Source organism: Pholis gunnellus (genome assembly GCF_910591455.1).
Source record: "Pholis gunnellus genome assembly, chromosome: 16".
Classification (NCBI taxonomy): Eukaryota; Metazoa; Chordata; class Actinopteri; order Perciformes; family Pholidae; genus Pholis; species Pholis gunnellus.
Genome location: NC_136543.1, coordinates 13,184,821 through 13,208,948, shown reverse-complemented (window position 1 = coordinate 13,208,948; position 24,128 = coordinate 13,184,821). Strand labels below are relative to the sequence as shown.

The window sequence follows — 24,128 nt, the reverse complement described above, 5'->3', positions numbered from 1 at the left end:
TCAGTAGTTCAGACAGAGCACTCTTGCTTAGATTTTCTGCATCACCAACTGAACGCTTGTAGGTTACGCATTAGTGTAATTGCACGGCTTGTTTGGTGGCAAAACTAACATACAGCTCACCAAGTTTGCATATATATCGTAGAATCTTTATCGCTCTTGAAGTAACATCATTAGGAAAAGCCAGCGGATCTATTCGGACTCTGAACTCTCGCTCCCAACTACGAGACACTTGTACCGCTCTGGCACCGAGGTCCACCGGATTTGGCAAGAATGGGGACACCATTTCCAAAGGAGTTGAATAGTGAAAGGGTGGCGCTTTTTAGAGCCGGTTTTAATCTGAAACTTGCAGGATAATCAGATTAGATGGTCAGCATAAATTACCATGGCAATCTAGCCAGGTTAAAAGAGAGCCACGTTCATGACATTGAAAACTGACTTTAGGCTCAACATACGTCACAAACCCTTTTAATTTCGCTTCATAGTACACCCCTCTGGTCTCCAATTCCCTCCTCTTTGGTTTGGAGTCCTGTTCTATGAAGCCAGCTCCATAGACCCCTCCTCCTCGCCGTCGGCTCGGTTAGCACGAATCTCCATCAGGGTACGAGCGAAGCGCGCCCAGTCATCAGTGTGAGTCACTGACAGCTGTAAGAAACATCAAAGAAGCAAAGGTAACATGGCATTAAGGGCTGGGTGGACACATCTGGATGGTGTGTAGACACTCCTGCTGTCACCAAAGAATCCTCAGAGAGGATTCATGAACACATTTTCTCTCAGGATTTATTTTATTAATGATGCCACAGGGGACAATGATGGGAGAACAACAAAAATAAGGCTGTGTCAGGACCTACCTGAAAAAGATGCAGCCCTCTCATTCATTTGAATGGGGCTAGTCCGGTTGCCAGCGCATGTTCACTCGCCCACAATTTCAACCTCACCCAGACGCTACAGCATAGTTTCTCAAAGTCAATGGCGGCCCCCGAACGTGACATGAAATGCGTACATTGTGGTGGATTCAGTGCTCAAGGATATTAATGATAAACGTTATTATGGGACCAATCACAGATCGTAAAGGCTTCCTGTTCAACTCTCAATGGAATGCTGGTTATCTAAACTCTTTAGGAACCCCTGTGCTAGAGGAAAACTTAGATTATTAAAATCTTTTGGATTCATCCTCTGGGGACAATGAATGTCTGTGAACAAAATTAATTCAACAATCTATCAAATAGTTGTTGAGATATTTCAGTCTGCTGCTAGCTGCACTGATCATAGGGCTAATACAGGATGTCACACTAAATGTTCTTTAAGTGTTCAGCTACAGTCCTACATGGTGGGAGTCAGAATGCGTGGGACAAAAGCTGCGGCTGCCACCCAAGCTGCCTGTAACCACTTTGCATGGCCAGGCTGTAATTAAACAGGAACCAGGGGGAGGGAAGCAGCCATTTTGAACCCCTCCAACCCCCCCACAGAGCTGGGCTGGCCACAGCATGGGGGCTCCGCCGGAACATTATGTATATGGTGCAGTTAGCGTTAGCAGCAATATTTTTAACAGACTCCAAGAAGCTCAAGTGTCAAAGAGACACAGTGGGATCTAGTGCCGTCAGGCTTTAAAAAGCAGCGGGTCCGAAACATTGTCGTGTCATGGAGCTATATTAAGCCACTAACTCTGATCTGAGTTTTGTTTCCTACTTTGGACTTTCCATACAGATCAACACCAGTAAAGGACAAATCAAAACAGTCCTAATCCCTGCTGATACATGAACTAAAACTAGAATGTATAGAGTAAAATAATACTGAAATGGTAGTATCTGGTATTTTACTTTCCTGGAACCATCTCAAGGGTTGCTGTTGGTCCCATGCTGGCGTCTCTTTTTTTTCACATGCTGTTCCTAGTTTTAGCTATTTGATCGGAGTTTCTAGTGAAGTAGTTGCCCTCATCACCACCACCACATACACACTCCTCTTTGGAATCATAAAAACCTTTCAACCCTGCTCACTTTTATGATGGCTCTTCGTCACCATTTACGCAGCGTGGAGGCCACCAGCTTCGCCGAGCCTCTCTCCATCTTACCACAAAACAAAAAAGATGCTAAAATTAGCCTAGCGGCTAGGCTAACGCAACCTCACATGGGGATCCTAACCAGAGCCCTTCAAACATGAGAGAACATACAGGCACAGGCGGGTGGTTGGCCACCTTGTGGTGATGGCAAAGTCATGTGGAGGCCATTTTACAGGGACACGAAAGAGGGAGGGGGGAAAGAATCCAACACATACACTCATGGCAATTCTGACAGTTGGGTAAACATACAGAGCTAACAGACCTAAAATGAATGGATGTGGTGCATGGGGAGGATTTACTGGTAAACAAATGCACTCTTTTCTACTCTTATAGTACATGTCTTTTTTGCCAAAGTCAGTGGACCAAATATACATGAAACACAGCAAGACTACAGTATTGTGTCCTCTTAAAACTCAGCAAATAGAATTATACATTTGTAAAATCATGATTCAGTTAAAATGACATACACAACTTTATTATTTTCAGCAGTTCTTCCCACCACATGTTCGTTTATTTTGGTAGAATCAGGAGTGACGGAGGTGTTACTGTTTTATTTAGCAAGACCACAGTCACTATAATCTAAATCTTAATTGTGACAAGAACCACCAGCTCCATGCATCACAGCACTCACAGCCAATGCAACAATGTACTCCGCAGATTTGTTTTAACACTACGATGTACTTTTTTAACCAGAACCGGCTGCCAAAATATCAAAGTTACACCAAGGAGTTTACACCTGGTTATTAAACTGTCTCAATGTAATGTTGATGCCTCCATCACCTACATAAGCAAACAAGACCATCAGCCGAGATTGGCAATCTTTATTTAGTTATTCCTAATGCTTGTCACTGGGTACAGTTCCCCGCAACATCAGACAATTTGTTTTACACCACACAGACCAGAGGAGCCTATGCTTACATTTTCACCGGCAAGTTTCACATTGAGTGGTATGTAACTTGCCAAGTTGCTGGGCTGGAAGAGATTTTTCTTTAGATGATTACATTTTTTTATTTTGTGGTTTTGGCTGATACTGGGGCAGGATCAGCAAAGAGAAAAATAATTGACCGCACAACAAAACAAAAAAAAGCTAAAAGGTACAGTGAGCACGTGTGAAAACAAGAGTCAGACTTAGTTGGTCATTCAACAGATGAATTGCAGGATTTTAAAGGATTCAAAAACTATCCTGAATTGACCGATTTTGTCCACAGGGGCTGCCAAAATTGACACTAAATGAAACTTCCTTGTCGTTGCTTTAACATTATTCTGTATGAAAAAACATCACTATTCAAAATGTCAGTTATTATTCTGTAATGATTAAGACTATACCTGAAAAAGAGAAACGCTCACTCTGCCCTTATTTCTGGGGACCAAAAAAGATTCTGCTCACAGACATGCAGTACGTTTCTACATTACAGCAAATGTAATATGTGATTCATCCACTACCTCTCCAGTATCGTAGATCCAGACTCGGCCTTCTGAGTCACCCACGGCCACCTCCTTCCCCCCGGATGACCAGCGTACCCTGTTGAGGGCCGAAGCGCCCTCAATGGTCACACTGGCAGTCGGTACCTGGAGGGTAAATTAAACAAATAACAAATGTTACATTTTTTAATCAATATTGTAAACTTATTTACATGTGAACTGGGATGTATAATTAACAACATATTGAGAGAAGGAAGGGGTGAGACCTATTAGAACTCAATCCTGTTTTGGAGTCAGAGGATTACAACAAATTGTGCACTTTGTAAATAAATCAAAATACTATGCTATATGCTAATAGGGAACATAAAACCCTACACTACATTAATAAGTAGAATTACAGCCTCACGGTTGATTGCCTGTCAAGTTGCAGTTTACAAAAAAATCATAAAAAAGTCATACTATATATAGCATGTTGAAAAAAGTGATAAAAAAGTCATAGGATAGTCACAATGGTAAATTTACAAAAAAAAGTTCGTCAAAATATGTACTATGATATGATATACTATGAAAGACTTTCCAATGACATGTTTCATCATACTATACAATGACTTTTTTCAAAATACCATTTTACGACACAAACAAGTCCTAGTATAGTATGTTGAAAAAAAGTCATGAAAAAAATCTTTAAAATCTTTAAAATGTCAAAGTATAGCATGTCGAAAAACCTAATAGTACTTTGATAAAAAGTAGTAAAAATCATAGCATAGTCGAATAAAGTTATTAAAAAGTCTGAATACATTCTTCAAAAAAGTAGTATAAAAAAGTATAGTTTGTCGAAAAAATTCATAAAAAAGTCAAAGTTTAGTTACTATACTATGACTTCATAATTACTTTTAAAGTATTTTGAAGAAAGCAATTATAAAGTCATAGTATAGTATTTTGAAAAAAGTCATAGTGTAGCATGAGAGAGGTTAAACTAACTTAACTGCCAAATTTACAACTTCTCACTCAAGTATCGACACACACAGGGCTGTATATACTACAATAACTGCACCAATATTTGTTGTTGGTGCGTGAACAGCAGTGCTCATGTTGCACCTTCAAAAATCCTAAAACCATCTGCAGCGTTTCCATAAACTGTTCCTGACATGTGGCAGGCGAGTCTGACACATGTCACCAGTGGAGACAGAGGACTTGGCATCATGTCGCCTCACACACCGAGCTTCTGAGTATTTAAAGCAGCGCTAACCACAGACTGACTGCCATTAGCCTGCTAGCTTCCACCGCTCCGCCCGAGTGGATCTGAACTGAGCGCTTTAAATTGGCTGTATATGTCTGTGTACGTGTGCTGGAAATGAGAACCAGGCGCTGTACTGCTCCGTTAGTGTCGTTATGTGTGTTTTTAATATGCTGCAACAATGGAAGTCTGTTTCTATTAGACCGACTGCGTATGAGTGAATGCGTGTGCGTGTGTTCGGTACATCCGTTTGTGTGTGTGTGTGTGTGTGTGTCTGAGAAAATGTTTCTCATGAAGCACATTGTTAGCCAAGTTAGGCCGTCGATAATGAACTCGTCCTTCTGTGAAAAGGCTGCTGTTGAGGGAACCATGGGAACATTGTCATCTATGCTGCAGAGGGAAGACTGAATGCTAGTGATGGGATCAGTGGAGGAGCGAGAGGAGCGAGATTAGACGACACAGATGAAACTGAGATGTAACATGGAGGGAATTTTAGATGTGGACATTACGAAGGGGTTGCAAGAAAATGAGAAGAAGAGTGAGAGGGCATTACGAGAGAGAGAGGAGAGCATCTGTAGAGATGCAGACTTGTATTGAGGTTGAAGGCACTGTGGGTGTTGTCTCCATGGAAACCAAGAGAAAAGGAAAATGGAGGACCCTTTTATCCCAACTTTTACCTGAGTGATCAAAGGTTTGGTTCCCACTCTCGTATCAGAGTTGGAATAAGGTATGCTTTTTAGACTCATGGCTTAAGATATCTTTTTTTACTATAATGCAGCTTTTTCTTCCTTAAATGGATAGTTAAACATTTTGGGAGATACAGTTCTTTTTTCCCCAGTATGCAATGTATTGAAATCCATACTATATTTGTATAGTATTTTATTTTGTATGTAATTAACCTGAATAATAAGTCAACATATTCTTTCCTGGCCTCAAAGGCTCTCTTCTGAAAATAAATCTTGCCCCACAGCACTGAGGAACTCAACCCATGGCCTCAACGTTCTCCTTTTATTATTTCCATCTCCAGCGTGGAACTGCGGACTCGAGGGCTGGGACTCTCTGCTCGTGGTCTCGTGCACATCTGTGTACTTCACTGATGGAACTGAGTGTGGGAGGCAGATGAGACGAGATGCTGGGGTCCTGAGGTTGCCTGAACGTTGGACAGAGGTTGCAGGAATGTTAGCGGAACGTCTGGGTGGGAGCCGGGATGAGGAACTGTCACCCAGTTTGATTTAAAGTGAGGGCTGTGGGAAACGCCCACAGGGGAATCTTGAATCGTGTGTGTGTGTGTGTGTGTGTGTGTGTAGGGAGGGATGTGAAGGGGATGGTGGTGGTGGTGGTTGGGGGGTGATGGGAGGGGAAAGGCTTGGGTGTTTGGTTGTGCGGTTCGGGCAAAGGCCCAGCAACAGGCCCTGAGGACACCAAACACTCACACACACACACACACACACATGCATCAACACACAAAGAGATGACACAGAAAACACACACATAATAACCTATATTCACCCAGCAGTGCACACACACACACACACACACACAAACACACATACCTCAGTGTCGTTGTTGAGGTTCCACAGGTCTAAGCGGCCCATGCCATCCACGGCGGCGAAGATCGCAGGGTGTACGGGCGACCACATGACGTCATACACATAGTCGGCGTTGTCCTCAAATGAGTACAGAGGCTTGTTGTGCTGGAAGAGAGAGAAAAAGAGGTTATCTGTGGAAGGGTGCATGGTGTGTGCAAAAGCACGCAGTGTCGAGAAAAAGAAAGAGCGTTGGGGATTACAGAAGATGACACAATGGAGATGGAAAGAAAAGAGAGACAGACGGAGAAAGAGAGAAAAAATGGAGAGAGGGAGTGAGCGAGCTTCAGACAGAGTGGCGCTGCCTCAGCCTTGGGGCCTGTCTGGGTGCAGAGCCTAATTAAAAAGCCTAGCACATTCACACAGCACCATAAAACCGCTGGGAGAGATGAAAGGGAGGGCCCCTCCACAAGGTGTACTGTAACCTCAACACAACAGCTGTGTGAGTGTGAGAGAGGGAGAGATGGGAGAGATGGGAGGAAAAGGAGCGGCGGACAAGATCGAGAGATAATAATCTTTTAACAAAAGTTATTTAAGAATTGTTTCCAAGAAATGTACTGAAGAAAAAAAAAACCTTGTCAGTGCTCTCTGGTGACACTGTTTTTAAATTGTCTAAAACACATCGTCAGCATTACCTTTTTTGCAGTTTCTTGTTCGTTATCGACCACAACACACACGGACATCTGCGATGAGCTAACACCTGATGAGGATATCGATCTTGCCTGTTTATCGTGTGTTTTTGAAGTTATGGAGCAGGATGACAACAACAAAAATCCTTGGGAGTAGGTTGAATTATTTCACCGACTAATTCTTTAGACAGTTTAGGTTGTGGTCAGACATTAGGGAGTAAAGGTCTTTTGAAGTGTACTAAAGTAGTGTGCACATTATCGTAGAAATAAAGCGTTTGCACCAACACTCTCCCTTATTGTTTATGGGATTTGTTTTCTTCTCGAAACTTTGAACTTGAGTCACGCTGACTTTTCAGCGCAGCTAAAGCCTGACGGCTACTGTTGTGCTGCAATAAAAGATGTAGGATAAATCAAATGTGTGTGGGAATAATACAAATATGAGTGTGTGCGCGTGTGTGTGTGTGCGTGCGTGCGCGTGTGTGTGTGTGTGTGTGTGTGTGTGTGCATGCGCCCATCTCTCAGAGCGGCTGTTAGGATTCCAGAGGCTCACAAACTGCATTCCTGACAGGTAGAGAGGGAGGGCTGGAAGAGAGGAGACAGGTTGGCTGGAAGAGCAAATGAAGGAATGTTGTGTGGGTGTCTCTCTCTCTCTCTTTCTCTCTCTTTCTCTCTCTTTCTCTCTCTCTCTCTCATTCCTTCTCTTTATCACCTTTACTCTTTCACTCCACAGTTGTTCTGAAAGGTTGTGAGTTGTGAGACCTGCAGACGGACAACAGTGCACACTCAAACACACACAAACACAAACAAACAGAGCTGAGCCAATTTCAAGCCTCGATTGAACCTGTTTTCCAGCCGGCGGGGTGACAGCAGAGGTCATTTTTCTCTATCTCACAGCCTCATCATTGGATCAGCTGAGCGATTCCCGTTCATGCTCTCTATCTTGTTTTAGTTTGTGTCCCCTTTCTACTTTGTAACCCCACTCTTTTATTCCCCCTCTAGCTCTTTTATTTCACATTACCAAAATGTATTTCAAATGTAATTTCATTGTGATAATCTGCCGTCTGAATAATTCCTCTTGATCTGTGTTCATTTTGTTAGTGAAAACTATTACTCAATATGTTTGTCAATGATCTTTTTTTCCATAATCAAGACGAGACAATGACCAGGCAGTACAGAAGTCATTAAACACTTACTGTGAGCAGTCAGAAGGACTAACTTACTTAAGTTAAAAGACAACAACTGGGCTTAAAAGAAAAAACAATGTGATATTTGGAGTGATATTTGACTAGACTGACTGAAATGTTCACTATGATGATGATGATGAATGATGACTAAAAAGTAGTTTTTATTGAGTAAAACTAAACTAAAATAGTTGTGGTTTTCTTTGTCTAAGACTAAAATGCTCAAACTTTTAGTGAACTAAACGTTGACTAAAAAAACAGGATAGGTTTGACTAAATATGATAAACGAACAAGGATATTTGACACAGGACTAACACTTAAAAAAATAGCTGACAAAATGACATCACATTAGAAATGAGATGAATAAAGTCCTGTTGTGTGTAAACTACTATTTCACTGTAAGATGTCCGCAGTTTACCGATCTTAAATAAGGTGATTTGGGTAAATAATCTGCAGCAACAGAAGCTTTGAACTAATCTTAAAATGAAGCTTAATCCTTGTGGCGCCGCTCGTGATGTAACCGGTTGTCATTATCTTTGCTGTGCGGAGAAGCTGGGGAGCTTCTGGCACGTTTGAACTAGAAAACCATTACAGAAACACTGAATACTGGTAGTTAACATCACAGTGCAACGCCACGTGTTGAAACGCAGAGACGCAAGTTCAGTTAAGCATTTAATACTTGAGATATTGATGCTAAAATATGTGCCAGCTTCTGATCTTGCCGTAGAAACTTATAAATGACTTTTTTGGGCCTACTACCAACACTTAACACTTAACTTACTTACTTTACTAGATCAAAATATTCACACCAGATTTCACAACCACACACTGAGGGGACTGAGACGCTGTCCTTAAATTAGAAAATGTTTCACAAACGGTGCTGCAAAAGTACTACCACGACAAAACCTTGAGCCGAAGATCAAGAGCACAGTTTCATTTTGAGAACAAACAACACTCGTTAAGAATCACATGACCTGACTGTGACGTGGGCCTTTAATTAACTTCTCTAGAGAGAACGATTACGCTCCATCCAATCACTCAGTAGATGCCGGCTTTGGGGTCGAGAGAGCAAGACTGTTCAAGTTATGCACAATCATAAAACCCCACTCCCAGCTGTCGCGACGTCTTCACACTCTGACCGACTCCAAATGTTTTCACTAACCACAATATTTGCACCGCCGAGTGCAAAAACATCAGCATACTTCTGTGCGACGGCCTTTTTGAACTGAGAGGGCAAACTGCAAATATACGTGTCTGTGTGTTGCAACAGTTGGGTTGAAGGCAAACCTCAGGGGGATTTTAGGTAAGCAAAGGCAGCTTGCTTAAAGTGCATGTGAGGCATGTGTGGTGTGTATATATTTGCGCACACACGCACACACACACACACACACACACACACAGTCAGGTATTCCGCCTGCCCACACACAAATATCGGTTATGTGGGATAAGAGACAGACACACATTCCTGCGGTACCCCTCAAAGGAAAGGGAATTCCCAAATCCTGAAAAATAACACACTCTTCTGATGAAAATCCGCAGAAATGTTTTAATATGTGTCACGGGACCCGTCGCACAAGACTTCTGGACTATAGCTGCATGCAAAACATGAGCTAAAACTCATCAGAGTGCGTTGCTGCCTGTCACAGCCAAGTATGAAAGCTGTAACTGGATCTCGCATGAAGCTGAAGGTATTATGCAATATGCATTATGTATTTTCCTCACGTTGAACAGGTCTCTCTTTGATTTTTGGCTGTGTTTGCTGTTTCACGCCCTGCTCATGTTGATCCCTCTGTCCTTCAATGTTAGCATCACTTCCATTATTAACCGTCATTTTTTTTTTGTCTTTAAAATGCCTCCTGGCACTTTTCCCCGCACTCTCTCTCACAGACTCTTCTATCTGTTTTCCTCTCTCTCACTATTTCCTTTCCTTCCTTCTTTCTGTGTCTACATCCCCTGGCTTGTACAAAGCCACATAAGACAAACTCCCTATCTTCTTCAATATTCCACTTTCTTCTTCTCACAGATTCCTCATTTAACGATGAATAATCTCAGTTTATAATCTTGAATTTCTTCTCTTGTGCCGTATGTCAAATGTGCCTGAGTGCACTCCCCTGCACGTCAGCGTCGTCGCAAAAGTGTCCTTGAATCTATTAGCTAGGTTTTCTATTCTCCAACACTCATTTTGACAGAAACAGTAACAGTTTTTTTTTTTTGTACTGCCGCTGAACTTCTGCCAAATGGCATTCATCACAGCGGTTTGAAAGGAGAACAAATGCCCTGAGTGGACGAGGTCACTCAAACACCAGCGAGAGGAGGAGCGTCTACCTTTAGAGTGTGTCTCTGTTGGACTCACTGAGTGCGCCTCAGGGAATTTAACTCCCTGAGGCGCACAATGTTTGAGATCTGTGCAGACCGCCCGACGTGAGACGCTGATCTGATTCACCTGCTATTCTGAATGAGCTCTGTGTGCAATTCTTTTAAACAATGATCAAAAGCTGCTGGTAAATAAAGTGAACGAGGTTGTGATTTAGAAACAAGAGGACAACATGATGCATTATCATCATATACATCAATTCATTTCTCGATAAAGATATACGTCACGATATGGCTTCTGGTTATTCAATAATCAAAGCTTCCATATGAAAAACCTACATGGTTTTGTACACTCGTGTGTGAATTAAATACCTGACAAATGAAAAGTATTTTTTTATTTTATTAAGATTTTTAGTGCAGAATAATTCTATCTTCTGAGAAATTTGAGTTAGTATGTGCTTATTATTATTATTATTATTAATTTAGACGATATATCACAATATCTTGATGTACAATTACATCCCGATATGATTCCACTAGATGATAAATTGAATTATCTCCCCTGTTTTTCTCTCTGTTAGACCTCACAGCCGTTTACCTTCCACTGATGTTGTGAAGACATCCAGCCTACTTCTGCAGTACTGACTGTTCACCTGTTCTGTGACATCTATAAATCTACAGCATTTGTAGATCTTACTGAAGGCAGCGCACAGATTCCGAGGAAATATCACGTACAAATAATCAGTATCAATATCATAAAAGCTTTGTCTGACTGACTCTGATGAATGAATAGGGGATTTACAACACTGCGACACCACAGCCCCTAATTCTGTCACTCTACCATTGTATAATGAAGCGAACCAATAAAAATAACCCAACTCCCAAGTAGGAGACGGACAGTTTCTTACCTATAGTACTCAGCCCCCCCCCCTCACTCACTAGTTTATTCTCGCTCTCAAATCTCTCTCACACATATTTTCCCTCCACGAGAGTCCACAATCAACCCCCCACATGTCCCCCCGCCCCCCCCCCCCCCCCTCTCTCTCTCTTCCTCTCTCGCACACACACAAAAACACACACACACACACACACGGCATACCTTGGTGCTCCAGAGTTTGACGGTCCAGTCGAAGGAGGATGTGATGAAGAGGTGGGAAAAGTCGACGGTGCCCACTGCGCTGTGGCAGCTGACGCCCGTCACCGGCCCCTGGTGGCCCTCGAACATCTCACAGATACCCGCCTTGCTGCGGAGTGAAGACAAAGACGAGACGTTCATAACCCCGATATTCAGCTCTGCAGTGTTCTAGTGGTCGTAACTTGATTAAATACAAAGCAGTGAAGGGGTTTGTGTCGGACTGAAATTAATTTACAGATTCATTTTTGATGAGAAATGATTCAAATATTACTTGTAATTATTTTTTCTCGGTTTCATTTGCTTCATCTACTTTCTAAATGCACATTTTTCGCTAGATTATTTTAGCGGTCGTGATGATGTAATTCCCGATTATCCAAGCAAACAAATTAAGACACCGGTCCAAACATACTTGAGTGATCCGGCAAAGAAAGGCCTGTGATGTTTTCTCCATGTGTGTGTGTGTGTGTCCACCAACCTGCCATGTCTGGATGCAGTGTACACAGTGCCCTCCTCACTCCCAACCACATAGTTGTTAACGTCTCCCGTGGGAAAAGCCATGCCTGTCACCGCCACGGGTTTGGATTTATTGTACACCAGTTCCATGGTCTCCTACAGTACAAACACACACACACACACACAGGAGGAAGAACTAGTGTGAGCCTATATACAGTACGCACATTCAAAGACATGTAAATACACATTCATCAACAGTTATAGAAGGTACATGGGGAATACCAGATGCTTGAACACTAAAACTGAAATCAGTTCAGTGTGTTAGGTGATGAGTGTGTTGTGTACCTGTGGCTGGGAAAGCATGTCCAGACTCCAGGAGCACATCCTGCCGTCTGTAGACACAGTGATCAGGTTGTTGGCATTCTGTGTGCCGACCACGTTCACGCAGTACACTGGGTGCTACACACACACACACACACACAGATAAAGACACACATGGCACATAAATGAGATGGGGGAGGATGCACACTTGCAAAATAGAACAGATAATGCCCCATGCTTTCGGTATCTCGTAACTTAACTCAACTGTAACATGGTACAACTACAACCCCCTCTAAAATGCTTGTTGTTCTGATGCATATTATGGTCACAATCATAAATTCTTATTCGTCTCATTGATTAGCGGCGTTCAATATTTCAGCACACTTGTCATTTAATATAATACATATTTGGGTCATTCCTAACTCAATGAGCCTGAAATGATAATGTCATTTTACCCTTCAACACATGAGATACTTTGTACAGATGCAGCATGCTCACATGCCAGTGTGCAGTCGTTCCTTACGACGGGAGTGTGTGAAACCATTATGTCATTACTGGGCAGTAATTGATTTGTGTACTGGGCAGCACAAAGAATCCATTCAGCAATCAGCACCATGCTAGCTGGCTGGACTGAAGACGACGGGAGCGAAGGCCTCACATTTTGGATTTTAAACCTACAGTTGTGTAGCAGTGTGTGTGTGTGTGTGTGTGTGTGTGTGTGTCTACATGCCTTCTGCAGCCTTGATTATAAACGACCTCGGGTTTTAAGATATTGCTAGTGTATACTGGTCAGTAATTTGTCGAGGGTCAGTGAGTTCATGAGCTTCTAAACTGTGCTGTCCTTTTCATTATGTCTAGAATTTGACTGCACCAGCCAAGTGTGTGTGTGTGTGTGTGTGTGTGTGTGTGTTTCTAATGTGAAAATTATCAGTGTCACAGCTACAGTGTTATCATGTAAAATCAACAATATCCAAAGATATTGAACTTGTAATCATATGTAACAGGGGAAACTGGAGCTAGCCAAATAATTGGCATTTTTGCTTCATAAATTAATTAATTGATTATTAACTGATTCAAAAAATGTGACAAGTTTCAATCAACAAACCATCAAATCATTTCAGCAATGAAGCAAAAACACAGCATGTAAAAAAAAGTAAGAAAGAGCTTGAAAACCAAGGCACAGATTTGTGTACGTTTAGTTTTTTCTAAATGTGTCAAAACTGAAAAGAATCAGCGATGCCTCACTCTACCAGTGTTTTGAGTCACAGTGTGTTGTGCTGGACTGTAAGTCTTACAGTATGAGCAGCAGCAGACAGAGGAGTCCGCTGCACGGGGGTCCGACGGTGACTGCGGTTGTCCCACAGGACGATTTGTCCCGAGTAAGTCCCCCCCACCACCAGGTTGGGATGAAACTTGGCGAAGCCCACAGATACTACGGGAGACTGAGGAAAAGAGGAGGGGAGAGGATGAGATAACAGAATCGCTGCGTACTATTCTGGTGTTTTATTTTACTTATGAACTGACAGAGCAGGGAAACACGGTGACGATTGAAATGGTCCAGTCAGATGAAATGTGCAGATACGACAGCAGACAGCGAGAAAACAGCTAAAACAAAGAAAGATATGAAGCGAAAAACGGTAACGCTAGACGGAGCACGAGTGATCAAGGCATCGTGATGGGTGGCAGACATCGGGAGATAGACGGAGAGGGAGATGATGAGTTTGGCTACGGTGAGGGTCCGCTGAGGAGAGGAGAGAGGGGTGACGCTGGGGCGGAGACCAGACAAAGAGGGGAATTGTAGTCCTCTTCCCCCAGCCGTTTCACATTACAGCATCAAAACCCCAGCAGCCACTGGAGCGCTCACTGTAGCCTCCATCATGACAAGCGCACCCTTGAACTCCCTCCCTCCCCAATGGCGTGTTTATTGAGTCTTGGTTCCTCTTCACTGATCGTCCCATATGGGCTTCCCTCACCCAGAACCACTGGAGCGTCCGCGCTGTGGAGTTATGAGAAAATGTTTCAGCATTTTATCGGTACAGGAGGGTAAAGTGGTGTTATGCATTGTCAAACTCACTCCTCCCTCCATCCATTTATCCATCCGTCCGTTTAGTAAAGCTGCATAATCCTAATTTACCGGCGAGACGCGGCCAAGAGAGCGTTAAACAAGAAGCTCGCAGACGCACATCGCAATTTAAAACCCTGAAACTGTAACACACGGGGTGAATTTCGCAAAAGCATTGTTGCCCCATACGGTCGTAGATTTTGTCGGAAGAGCGTCGTTGACAGTTTTAGTGTTCCAGTAAACGGTATGTCAGATGTTTTGTTGTTGAACAACAGCTGTGAGACGCTGCTTGGAGGCAAAGATCGTCATTATTTATCAGAATCCTCCCAAATGAATCACTGTATTCGGATTAACAAGGGAATGTTAGCAAAGATTTATGTGAATACATTGACAAGAAAGTATTCATTATCGTATGTTACAAATGGTTGGTGGCCTAAAACCTGACTATACTACCTTGAACTGGTGGTTTAATAGACAATTAGTGACTGTTATGATTTTAAGAATTCAAATGACAGGAAATTCATATTTGGTTAAGTTAATGAACACATTAGTCTATTCTAGGAAACTGTAATGGCTTACACGAATCCACTTATACGAATGAGCCCCTTTAGAAACACACTGACATCGACCCAATTCATACAAAGTATTAGTGAACAAACATTGCAGTAAATTTAGAAACTGCTGAGGCTGCAGGATGCCAATTGTCCAACCGAGGCATCGTTAATGTCAAATCTGTTTTTCCGTCACATGCTTTAGGCACAAGGCACTAATGTGCCAATATTAAATGTGGTCATCGTGGCAGTTTTTGGGGTCCAGTTCGTAGATGGGCAGGAAATCTAACAATGGCAGTTCATATTTAGGACATTACATTATTCTTTTTCGACTCGTCTTTTTTCATTTCTCTCCCTTATGCTCCCCCCCCCCTCTCTCTCTCTGTCCCTGCCACCACACCATGTGCGAAGCGGCCAACTCCAAAACCCCAGTTCGTTTTGAAAGGAGACTGGAAAACAAACCAGAGGGAAAGAAAACACTGCACACTCTTTCACTCTCTTTTTTTGTTTCTTCTAAGGACTCCAGGCAAGTCGCTTCAGATGTCACGGCTCAAAATAAACTGAACTTTGGTGGAAAAAATAAAGTCCCTCGTCAGCCGGGAAGGAGGCGCTCTACGGAAAAGTTTATTTACACGGTTAAGTAAAAAGGGATCAGGAATTTTGGTCTATGAGCACGTATTAACACACAGGATTTGATGGCCATGTGGTATTATTCACATCACAGATTGTGTAAGTTGCTTTGCCAGATTTATTCTATGTTTAATATGTGCAGTAAAAGCACCAACAATTGCATTAAAATAATGTCCAAAACATAAATAACTGTCTAAAGACGTTAGGAGGAGCAGACAAGCAGAACTGCAACTGTACCCTTTTTTTCTAAATTAGTTTGGACAATTAAAGACAAATATTCCTAACCTGGTGTATGGAAACCAAAAGTTAAAATAAGAAGGTTTTTAACAGTAAAACTACTTCAGGCCAAATGTCAAGACGAGCGCTCTCGTACTCAAACAAGGATGTGTCTCCAACTTGATCACTTCCTTTAAATATCCAAGAGTTTTGGGATGACCTTTACACTCTGTGGGCTGCTGTCTGAGGTCAGCAGACCCCCCCCCCCCCCCCCCCCATCAGACTCTATCAGTGGACTAATGAACCCAGGTCCTGTCCTCTCTGTCATCTCCGAACACAAACACACACATTCACTTAATACACACGCACACACATGCACACGTTTCCATCACCACAACCATCTATCAGTCTTCAAAAAGAAGATGATCTCTTAACGATATTTATCCTCTGGGGGAGCAGAGTGAAGGAAGCATAAACAATATTTAATTAGCAACATTTTTCTTGATTCTGAATTCTTAAAAAAAAATTAAATAAAATAAGATTGCTATTGCTATGTTCATCAGCTTAGCTTGAAGTTTCTCCCTGTCGCCAGTCTTTATGCTAAGCTAAATTAAGCTAAGCTACGCTGCTCAATGCATTTCCCAAAAACGTCAAACTATTTCTGTGTCTTTATCCTCCATCATCACTTTCTCTGTTAAAGCTTATCTTACAGAGATAGAAACCATAGGACTGCTATAAAAGTGTCATTTCTAATTTGAATTGTATACATCTTAGTCTATGTTGTACTCCAGATTGTTCCAATTTAACAGTATGCTACCTCAAATATATTAATACCGTGTCTTTAAACTCACTACAGAGACCTTCCTCTCTTTGATCTTTCTAGGAAAGATGAATATGACCCTATTTTTTCACTATTAACACCATCAAAAATTAACAACTTCACAAGCATATACAGACCCAAATAGAAAACATCCCTGCTCTCTTCCCTTTCTTGTCATTCTTCCACCGGTTATCACGCTAAATAAACATCCCAACCCCACATGAGTAATGACAAAGAGGAACCAAATCAAATCAAGAGCCCCCTCTATTCGCTCCACATGTTAGTTTAACTCCTAAGCCCTATCAGTGTCCCCATCTTAAGAGGAAAAATCCTGACTAAACTCCATGAATCCACTCTTTAAGAAACCACACGTTATGCCATCATTCCCCTCATGTACTGTCAGGCTTAGTGAAAGAGCTACTGAAAATTATCCCGGCTTTGTCCCGGTAGTGAACTTTGAGGCGCCTGCCAGCAGCGAGGTTGGACTTAACATAAAAGCCATTCTCCCTAAATGCTTCTAATCAAAATGTCACATCAGCACATGTGTTTTGGAGTTCTATGCCTTTTAAACTTACTGTATGAAATAAGATCAATTTGTCCCGCGCTATAAGGAAGTTTATGATTTAAGCTCAAGGGGAATTGGTTGACACTCTAAAGCGGATTCTCAATTTTAATGTCATGTAGGAAATTAATGACCGAGTTTAGAGCTGAATTATGGAGCGCTGGGTTATGTTTCGGTTGGATTTCTGTCTCTCTGTTAAATTTGTATTCATTGACGAGGCTTTGCCATCAATGACTCAAATTATTTTGCAAACACGACTGAAAAGCTAATATTCGGAATTAAAGATAAAGTTTGACATTTTGAAAAATACTCTCTTCCTGAGCGATAAATGATGGAATTCATGCCACTCTCACGTCTGTGCGGTAAATAGGGCGGGAATAGCAGGATGGAGTCCTAAACCGTAGCTTCATACGTAGTATAAACCTTAAGAGTCGCATCAATCTTCTCATCTAACTCTTGAATAAGCATGCTTTCCCCAAATCTCAAACTTCTATCCCCCGCAGCTCCTCTTCATTCCCGATTGATAGGTTTGGACATATCAGTCACACGAGCACCACATCTGTCTAAATAACACCTCGACAACTCTCGTGTCAACAATGCTCACGCATATCAGGGCTGACTTGATACCGAGCCTGACATTTCATTTCCAAAACGCAGAGTGGCTCCGTGGATGGTTCTCATCTGACATGCAGCGCAGGTCAGACAACCTGCCAAGTCATCTCCTGCCAGCCCAGACGGAGGGGATGTGGGGAGTGACAGCTCCCGGAAGAAAAAGCAGCGGAGAGAGTCACTTCGGTATATTAGGCCCGAGATAAATTGTGGAAGTTTTACAGGGAGACACTCTTGCAGTCAGAACAGTGGGTTTCATTTCTTTCCCCGGGCAAGGTCTGCTGTGTGTTTGCGTGTGTGTGTGTCTGTCTGTGTGTGTGTGTGTGTGTGTGTGTGTGTGTGTGTGCAAGAGGGAGAAACTCAAACACACAAAGTATCATCTACCACATCTCACATAGGCTCACAAGGCTAAGTGCTTCTGGCAGCCCTCATTATATTGATGGGAAGTGTTCTGTAGAGGATAATACACACATGGTAGGCACTGATGAAAGATGGCACCCAGCAAGGGATTAGGGTGGTTCGAAGGAATGACAGAAAGAGAAAGAAAGCTAGAGAGAGGCGAACACTCCCTCCTTTGTTGCCTCCTCCTCTCTTTTCGTTCTTTCCTCGGGCAACAAACTGTTGCTTAAGTCGGCCGGGGAAGGCAGAAATGGAGTAAGAGCGCTCTGGTGAGAAGAAAGCGGGAGGTGGGGGGCTGACAGTGCACGCCAGACAGTATATCCTCCAAAGTAGATCCATGCATCCCCCCCCCCCCCCCGCTCACCACACTCATCTGTTTTCCACTCTGCCTTATCAGGACCAGATGGATCCGACTGTCTTCCCTTGCATCCCCGCTTCTCAACTTCCCCCCTCCTCTCAACCACCTTTCTCCTCCCTTTCTCCCCCTGGCTTCACTCGTTTATGACACCCCACGGATTTTGTCACTCTGTGGTTTCTGGCAAAGAGAGAGAAATACCATGTCGAGTCTCAATTTCAGCAGGCATAGAATGAGGGTTTGACGGAGCAAAAGCATGAGGAGGAGGCTCCGGGAAGACAAACAGGCCTTTCTCTGCCTCCTAGAGCATTCCCTTTATTTTCTATAACTTGTTTGTTTGCTTGTCTCAGTGTTTCACTTTTGCTGGTTTGTGGCTTTAATGGTGGATTTGTGTTATAGATATGGTTGTTTGACTCATCCCTACATTGATCTATTATATTCTGATATTGAGTTCTTCCTCAGGTCAGTTTTCCAAACACATTTATATCAATCGCAATGCTAGCACACCTACCAAACTTCTCGATATTAGTGTCAACACTAGACCAAAGATTCTGTACTGACACCAAAACAATACTTCTTTTAATACCTGGATGTGCTTATTAGCTTTCTTGCTGGCCATCTCATAAAGACGATACCAGAAGCGACCTGGATTAAATAGTCCAGCACATAAAAACCACAACGTGTTGTCCTTACACTGCAGTTTTTGTACAAATTTAACAAACAAGATACGTCTTAATTATTGAGCTTCAGAGGAGCTGGTATGAGGATTTTGGTTAGCTGTTTCCCTGTTTCTAGGTCTTTAGCTTAGCTAAGCTAACCGGGTATAATTTACATTTTCCCTAAAACATTGAACTCTTCATTTAACTCTTTTGTCATTTACAAAATATGCAAAACTGCTGATTGGACCAGAACTAAATAAAGAACAGTGGCTACATGAAATGAAAATGTTCCCTGATTTAGATCAGAAACCAAAGAATTTGACCGAGAATGAAATGCCAAATTTTGATTCTTAACAAGAATTGGGTTCGATACCATCTGAGTTCCTAGTTTTTCTTTCATAATGAGCAACATACACTCGAAAGACGGACTGCTTTTAATTTATTCCTATAATGCCAATAAAGCCACCTCCGATCAGCAGAGCCAAAGTTGTAAAAAATAATCGAATTTACAGCAAAATTCAACACTAAATTATTTTTGCCAGTAGAAGCTACATCTGTGTAGTCTGCTGCAAATCACATACAGTCAGTCACACAGTCTTAACCCATCAGTGAGCGTTTACAGGACTGCTCAGCTTTCTGAACAACACGGGTTCCCACTGAGACAAATATCTGTGAATAATGTTGTTGGCCTGTTCTCTCTTTCTAAAGAATGCTCTACCCTCGCCCTCCCTCCCACTCTCCTCCCGCTCTGCTTCTCTTACTCAACCGTTCTGGAAGTGTCAAAGGTCTAGGGACCGACGCAAGGCAGCAAGATATTAATAAAAAAATATGACTGAGTCCAATGGGATTTGACAGTAGCGGCGGGGGTTGTTACAGGGAGGCGTGTGGTTTGGGGGGGGGTTCAGCAGAGGTTTTAAGTCAAACGGGCCCTTTAATGTGGTGTGACTTTGCCCACTTGAGAGGCTGGTGTGAAGTTACAAGATTGGACCCAACTGGGATGGGGCGATGATGGATCCAACTGCTGAGACGTCCGTGATGAGGGGAGACACGCTCAACTGGTACCAGGATCCACAGCAACGGCAGCCCCCTTTCCGAAAGCACAAGCCCAACCCACACACTGATGGATCACACACTTCCTCCACTATACTACAGATCAATGGCTCCTAAAGTGGGGTCACGAAACTGCCACGGGTCCTCAAGGGGATTGTAGAGAGGACCCCTTAGTGTACTGTGATACTGTTTGATTTCAGATATAGTTTATTCACTGTCTAGAATTAGGCAGAGTTAGAGGACTATGATATATTTAATTAAGTGGAATTGGTAATAATAAAATAGTTTAACATAAACCACTTATTACTATAAATGGACTCGCTAAATCTGCAGTGAAATTATTCTGAAATTTGAGTAGCTTTATATTCTCTAAATATTTTACTTTTCATCCCAAGAGCCCCAAAAAAATGAAATGTCAATATCAACATTACAACCAGCTGAAGGCCACAGTATTCCCGTGAATGGCTGCAATTAAGAAGTGTAAGGTTATCTGCCCTACCCTAAATATAAGAGCTTGAAGACAGGAGGAGAAAACAGAAAAGCAGGAAAAAGAGAAGGAAACGGAACGTTGATTGCATAACTGTCAGATTTGTTCAGTCCACAAGTCCAGGACCTGTCAGTCTAACTATTGCATTCATTAGAATGCAGTTTTACAACACTGCTGCATTGTGCCAAATATGTTAGTGCACAATTCCCAGATTGCAACTGCCTAAAGTAAACACACTGAGACTCCTCCCAAAATGAAACCAACACCATATTTTCAATGTTTTTCACTTTGCACCACGCAAGTTTTTATGACTTTTTTTTGTGAATAATCTGAACCAAACTACAGCTCCAAAAAATCCACAGACAAAAAAAACTTCACTGGAAAGACCATTCGCCAAACTGCACACAGCCAGGCAAGAAATGTAGAAGCTTGACCTCACCAAAACCCCATCTGAAACATGAAGCCTTCTATAAGCCATAGCCTTATACAATAAAGCCCCTGCTGAACCAGACCTCAACCACAAAACCCCAACCCTCCAATACCGACCCAGCACTGTCATTCTTTTGTATACTCCACACACAAACACACACACACACACACACACACACACACATGCCACGGCCTTTACACGTGTGTGACACACAAATAGCCATCTACCTATCCATCCAGCAGATGAATATTTGCAACAATTGCAATAGAGAAAGCATGTGAACCAGTTTGCCTCTCGGCTCCTTTAGCTGAGGATGGGGAGGTGGAAGGTGGAAGGGAAAAATAGAAGAAAGTAGAGAAAGAGAGGGGAGGAGGCACCCAGCCCTGTGGTTTTGGGGGGTTAAACGGCAGAACATGCTCGCACATTAAGAGCCATTCGATCCGCAGCTAACTAGGGAGTCGCGACTCTGTTTGCAAAAGGCCCCGCAAGAAAATAAAACGTCTAACCACTCCTGTGCTCCTTTCATCCAAATCCAACAGTGACAGTGGAAGTCACGGCTGACTCAAAATGACTTCTTTCTTTCTATTTCCAATCTATTTCATCTCCACGTGTCCTCTACGGTTTCAATGATTTATAAGGCCCTGTTCATTTGCTCCCCACTCTATCTGTCTTTCTCTGTTTTTCTGTCATTCACTTTTCTTTCTCCCCTCATGAAAAGACCATGGCAGCGCCCCAGGCCACACTAGCTCACTGACTAACACGGGGGCGGTAGGAAAAGTGGGGCACTTGGGAGTTCCTGTTCTCCCTCAATTTTTCGTCTGTCTTTTCTCCATTCGATATCACTTCATTTAATGCGCATCTTTCCAGTAAACACTCACTTGAAATAAATCTCAGCATGTGGACAAGACCACTGTGTTTAAAGAAGTGGTTTGTATGAGTTGGAGAATCCAAAACAAAAAAAACCATGACAATGCTTTGATATGTTACATATAGCTATTTCTGTTTTTCCATGCAAAACCGGCGCCATTGTATTTCGCATCACATTTCCACTTGAGCACAGTTCACCTCTGTCGTACACATTAGCAGCTGATTGCCCCCTTTTGATAAACTGAGCATTTTATCAGCTGCTAACACAAATATCCTCGTTCCCAAATGGCTAATATTACACACTCATGATTCACAGATCAGCATGCTCAGAGACCACATTGTTAATAAAGTCAGATGTACTGTACATATTTCGTCAGAGAACCACATGGAAAAACTACTGAATCGCAGCTACAAGACGCATCACGGTAATCTATCCGTAACACCACATGGATTTCGGCAGCGGCATAAATTATGGTGCAGTGAAAGAACGGAGTGCTTTAAAAATCCATTACGGCGTTAGACTTGTATGGCAAGCTTTCATATTGAAATATTTGCACGCAGCATGTGGTCTGCAGGAATATGTGGTTCTGTATGTGTTTGAAAAGAGGAGAGAGAAAATCTATTTCTCCCGTTTGAATGAAACTTAAAAAGCGAGAGCATGCGTGTGCATTTCTGACATTATTTCTGAGCAGTGAGGTGAATGCCTTTGACATTTATACTAGTACTAGTACAGGTGTATCTATACATTTACAGTGACGTGTTTGAGGAAGACGTGTCATTATTGGAAAACACAGCGCCGCTGACGTTGGACGCAGCGTCAATGTGGGTGGGCTAACACACACATGTGGCAGCGTTGGATTAGGAAGTGGTAGGCCACATTATTTTACTACAGAGACGTCTCTATATGGCCTCGCCTGTCTCGTGGGAGCCGTGAAGCCCTCACACCCAATCCTTCCATCCCTTCTCTCCTCCCTACCGTTTTCTCAGTGTCACTTGCTATTAGCGTCTCACCCATCAGTGAGTTTCTTTCCCACCAAGTTTCTTCCATTAAGACTCGCCTCTAGTGGCAGCGTTCAGGTTTAATCCAATCTGGAGGGTCAAATGAACGCATGTGGAGCTGCTTCTCATTTCCCTTTCCTTCACTCTTTATTTTCCAGTCATAAAGGTGCTGCCATTATAGGGTAGGAAAGAGGAACAAGATTACCCGAAGGGCCGACTGTTGCGTTGCTATATAAGGTATGAAAAATAGAGGAGAATAATGGTGCTTTTTAGTGTAAAATACTGAGAGGCAAACAAGGAGATGAGAGGAAGATGAAAGATGTTTTGTTCTTTTTTTTTTCAGCATGTAGCTCTGTGGCAGATGTTTATAGGTTCATGCTTGCAAATAACCACCCACAAAACAGAGGAATATTCCATAGTTATGGAAATATGTGAGAGGTTTGATAAGTTCCAGTACCTGACAGTGAAAGATGTATTCTGGTGTGGCCTTCTTAAATTTGAGGTTCCAGACTAGCGCGACACCATCCGGTTCATGAGGAGCGTCTTCATTATTGTTATAGGAGGCAACCAGCAACTCAGGATACTGAGAGGACAGGACAGGAGAGACAGAGAGAGAGAGAGAAAAGAATACATCTTTAACATCTGCATAATTGGTACCAACATTTCAAATTGGAAGAAAATGTTCTTGGTGCATTGTTTGAGTTCGAGGTGACACCAGGCTGCTGGCCTCACCTGAGGGGACCAGTCAAGGCAGGTGATCACGCGATGTTTCGACCAGTGTTCATCGTAGAAGAGTCTACTGAAGGACAGACTGGAGCCGCTACCCGAGTCTCTGAAAAAGAGACAGTAGACATAATATGAGATGACCTGCCAAGGTTCATTAAAAAAAAAAAAAATCCTTCTGTCTGCAGGGGTACCTCCAATCTGGATCTTCACAAAGTGTTCATAGTAAGTGGCTGCAGCTTTTTGCGCTGCATTACACCTAACTGATTGCTAAAAGTCGAATTCATGCATTTATCATGACATATATCAGGAATAAAAAAATTCTGAAAATACATAACTTTAGTGAGATAAAGTCAAATGTAGTTCAACGCATGGT

General features: G+C 42.5%; 1 protein-coding gene across 1 annotated transcript in view; it reads right to left on the bottom strand.

Annotated features, from left to right (window-relative positions):
- Positions 1–531: 531 nt before the first annotated feature.
- Positions 532–24,128, bottom strand: part of dync1i1a (dynein cytoplasmic 1 intermediate chain 1a) — a gene marked incomplete at both ends in the record, with an annotated part of 46,757 nt that continues 23,160 nt past the window's right edge. The window contains 9 exons of the mRNA XM_079176026.1: positions 532–642; positions 3,500–3,625; positions 6,269–6,409; positions 11,524–11,668; positions 12,035–12,168; positions 12,358–12,471; positions 13,629–13,775; positions 23,487–23,612; positions 23,762–23,861. Of these exons, the coding sequence (XP_079032152.1) occupies positions 532–642; positions 3,500–3,625; positions 6,269–6,409; positions 11,524–11,668; positions 12,035–12,168; positions 12,358–12,471; positions 13,629–13,775; positions 23,487–23,612; positions 23,762–23,861 (1,144 nt within the window). The remainder of the gene's footprint in view (positions 643–3,499; positions 3,626–6,268; positions 6,410–11,523; positions 11,669–12,034; positions 12,169–12,357; positions 12,472–13,628; positions 13,776–23,486; positions 23,613–23,761; positions 23,862–24,128) is intronic.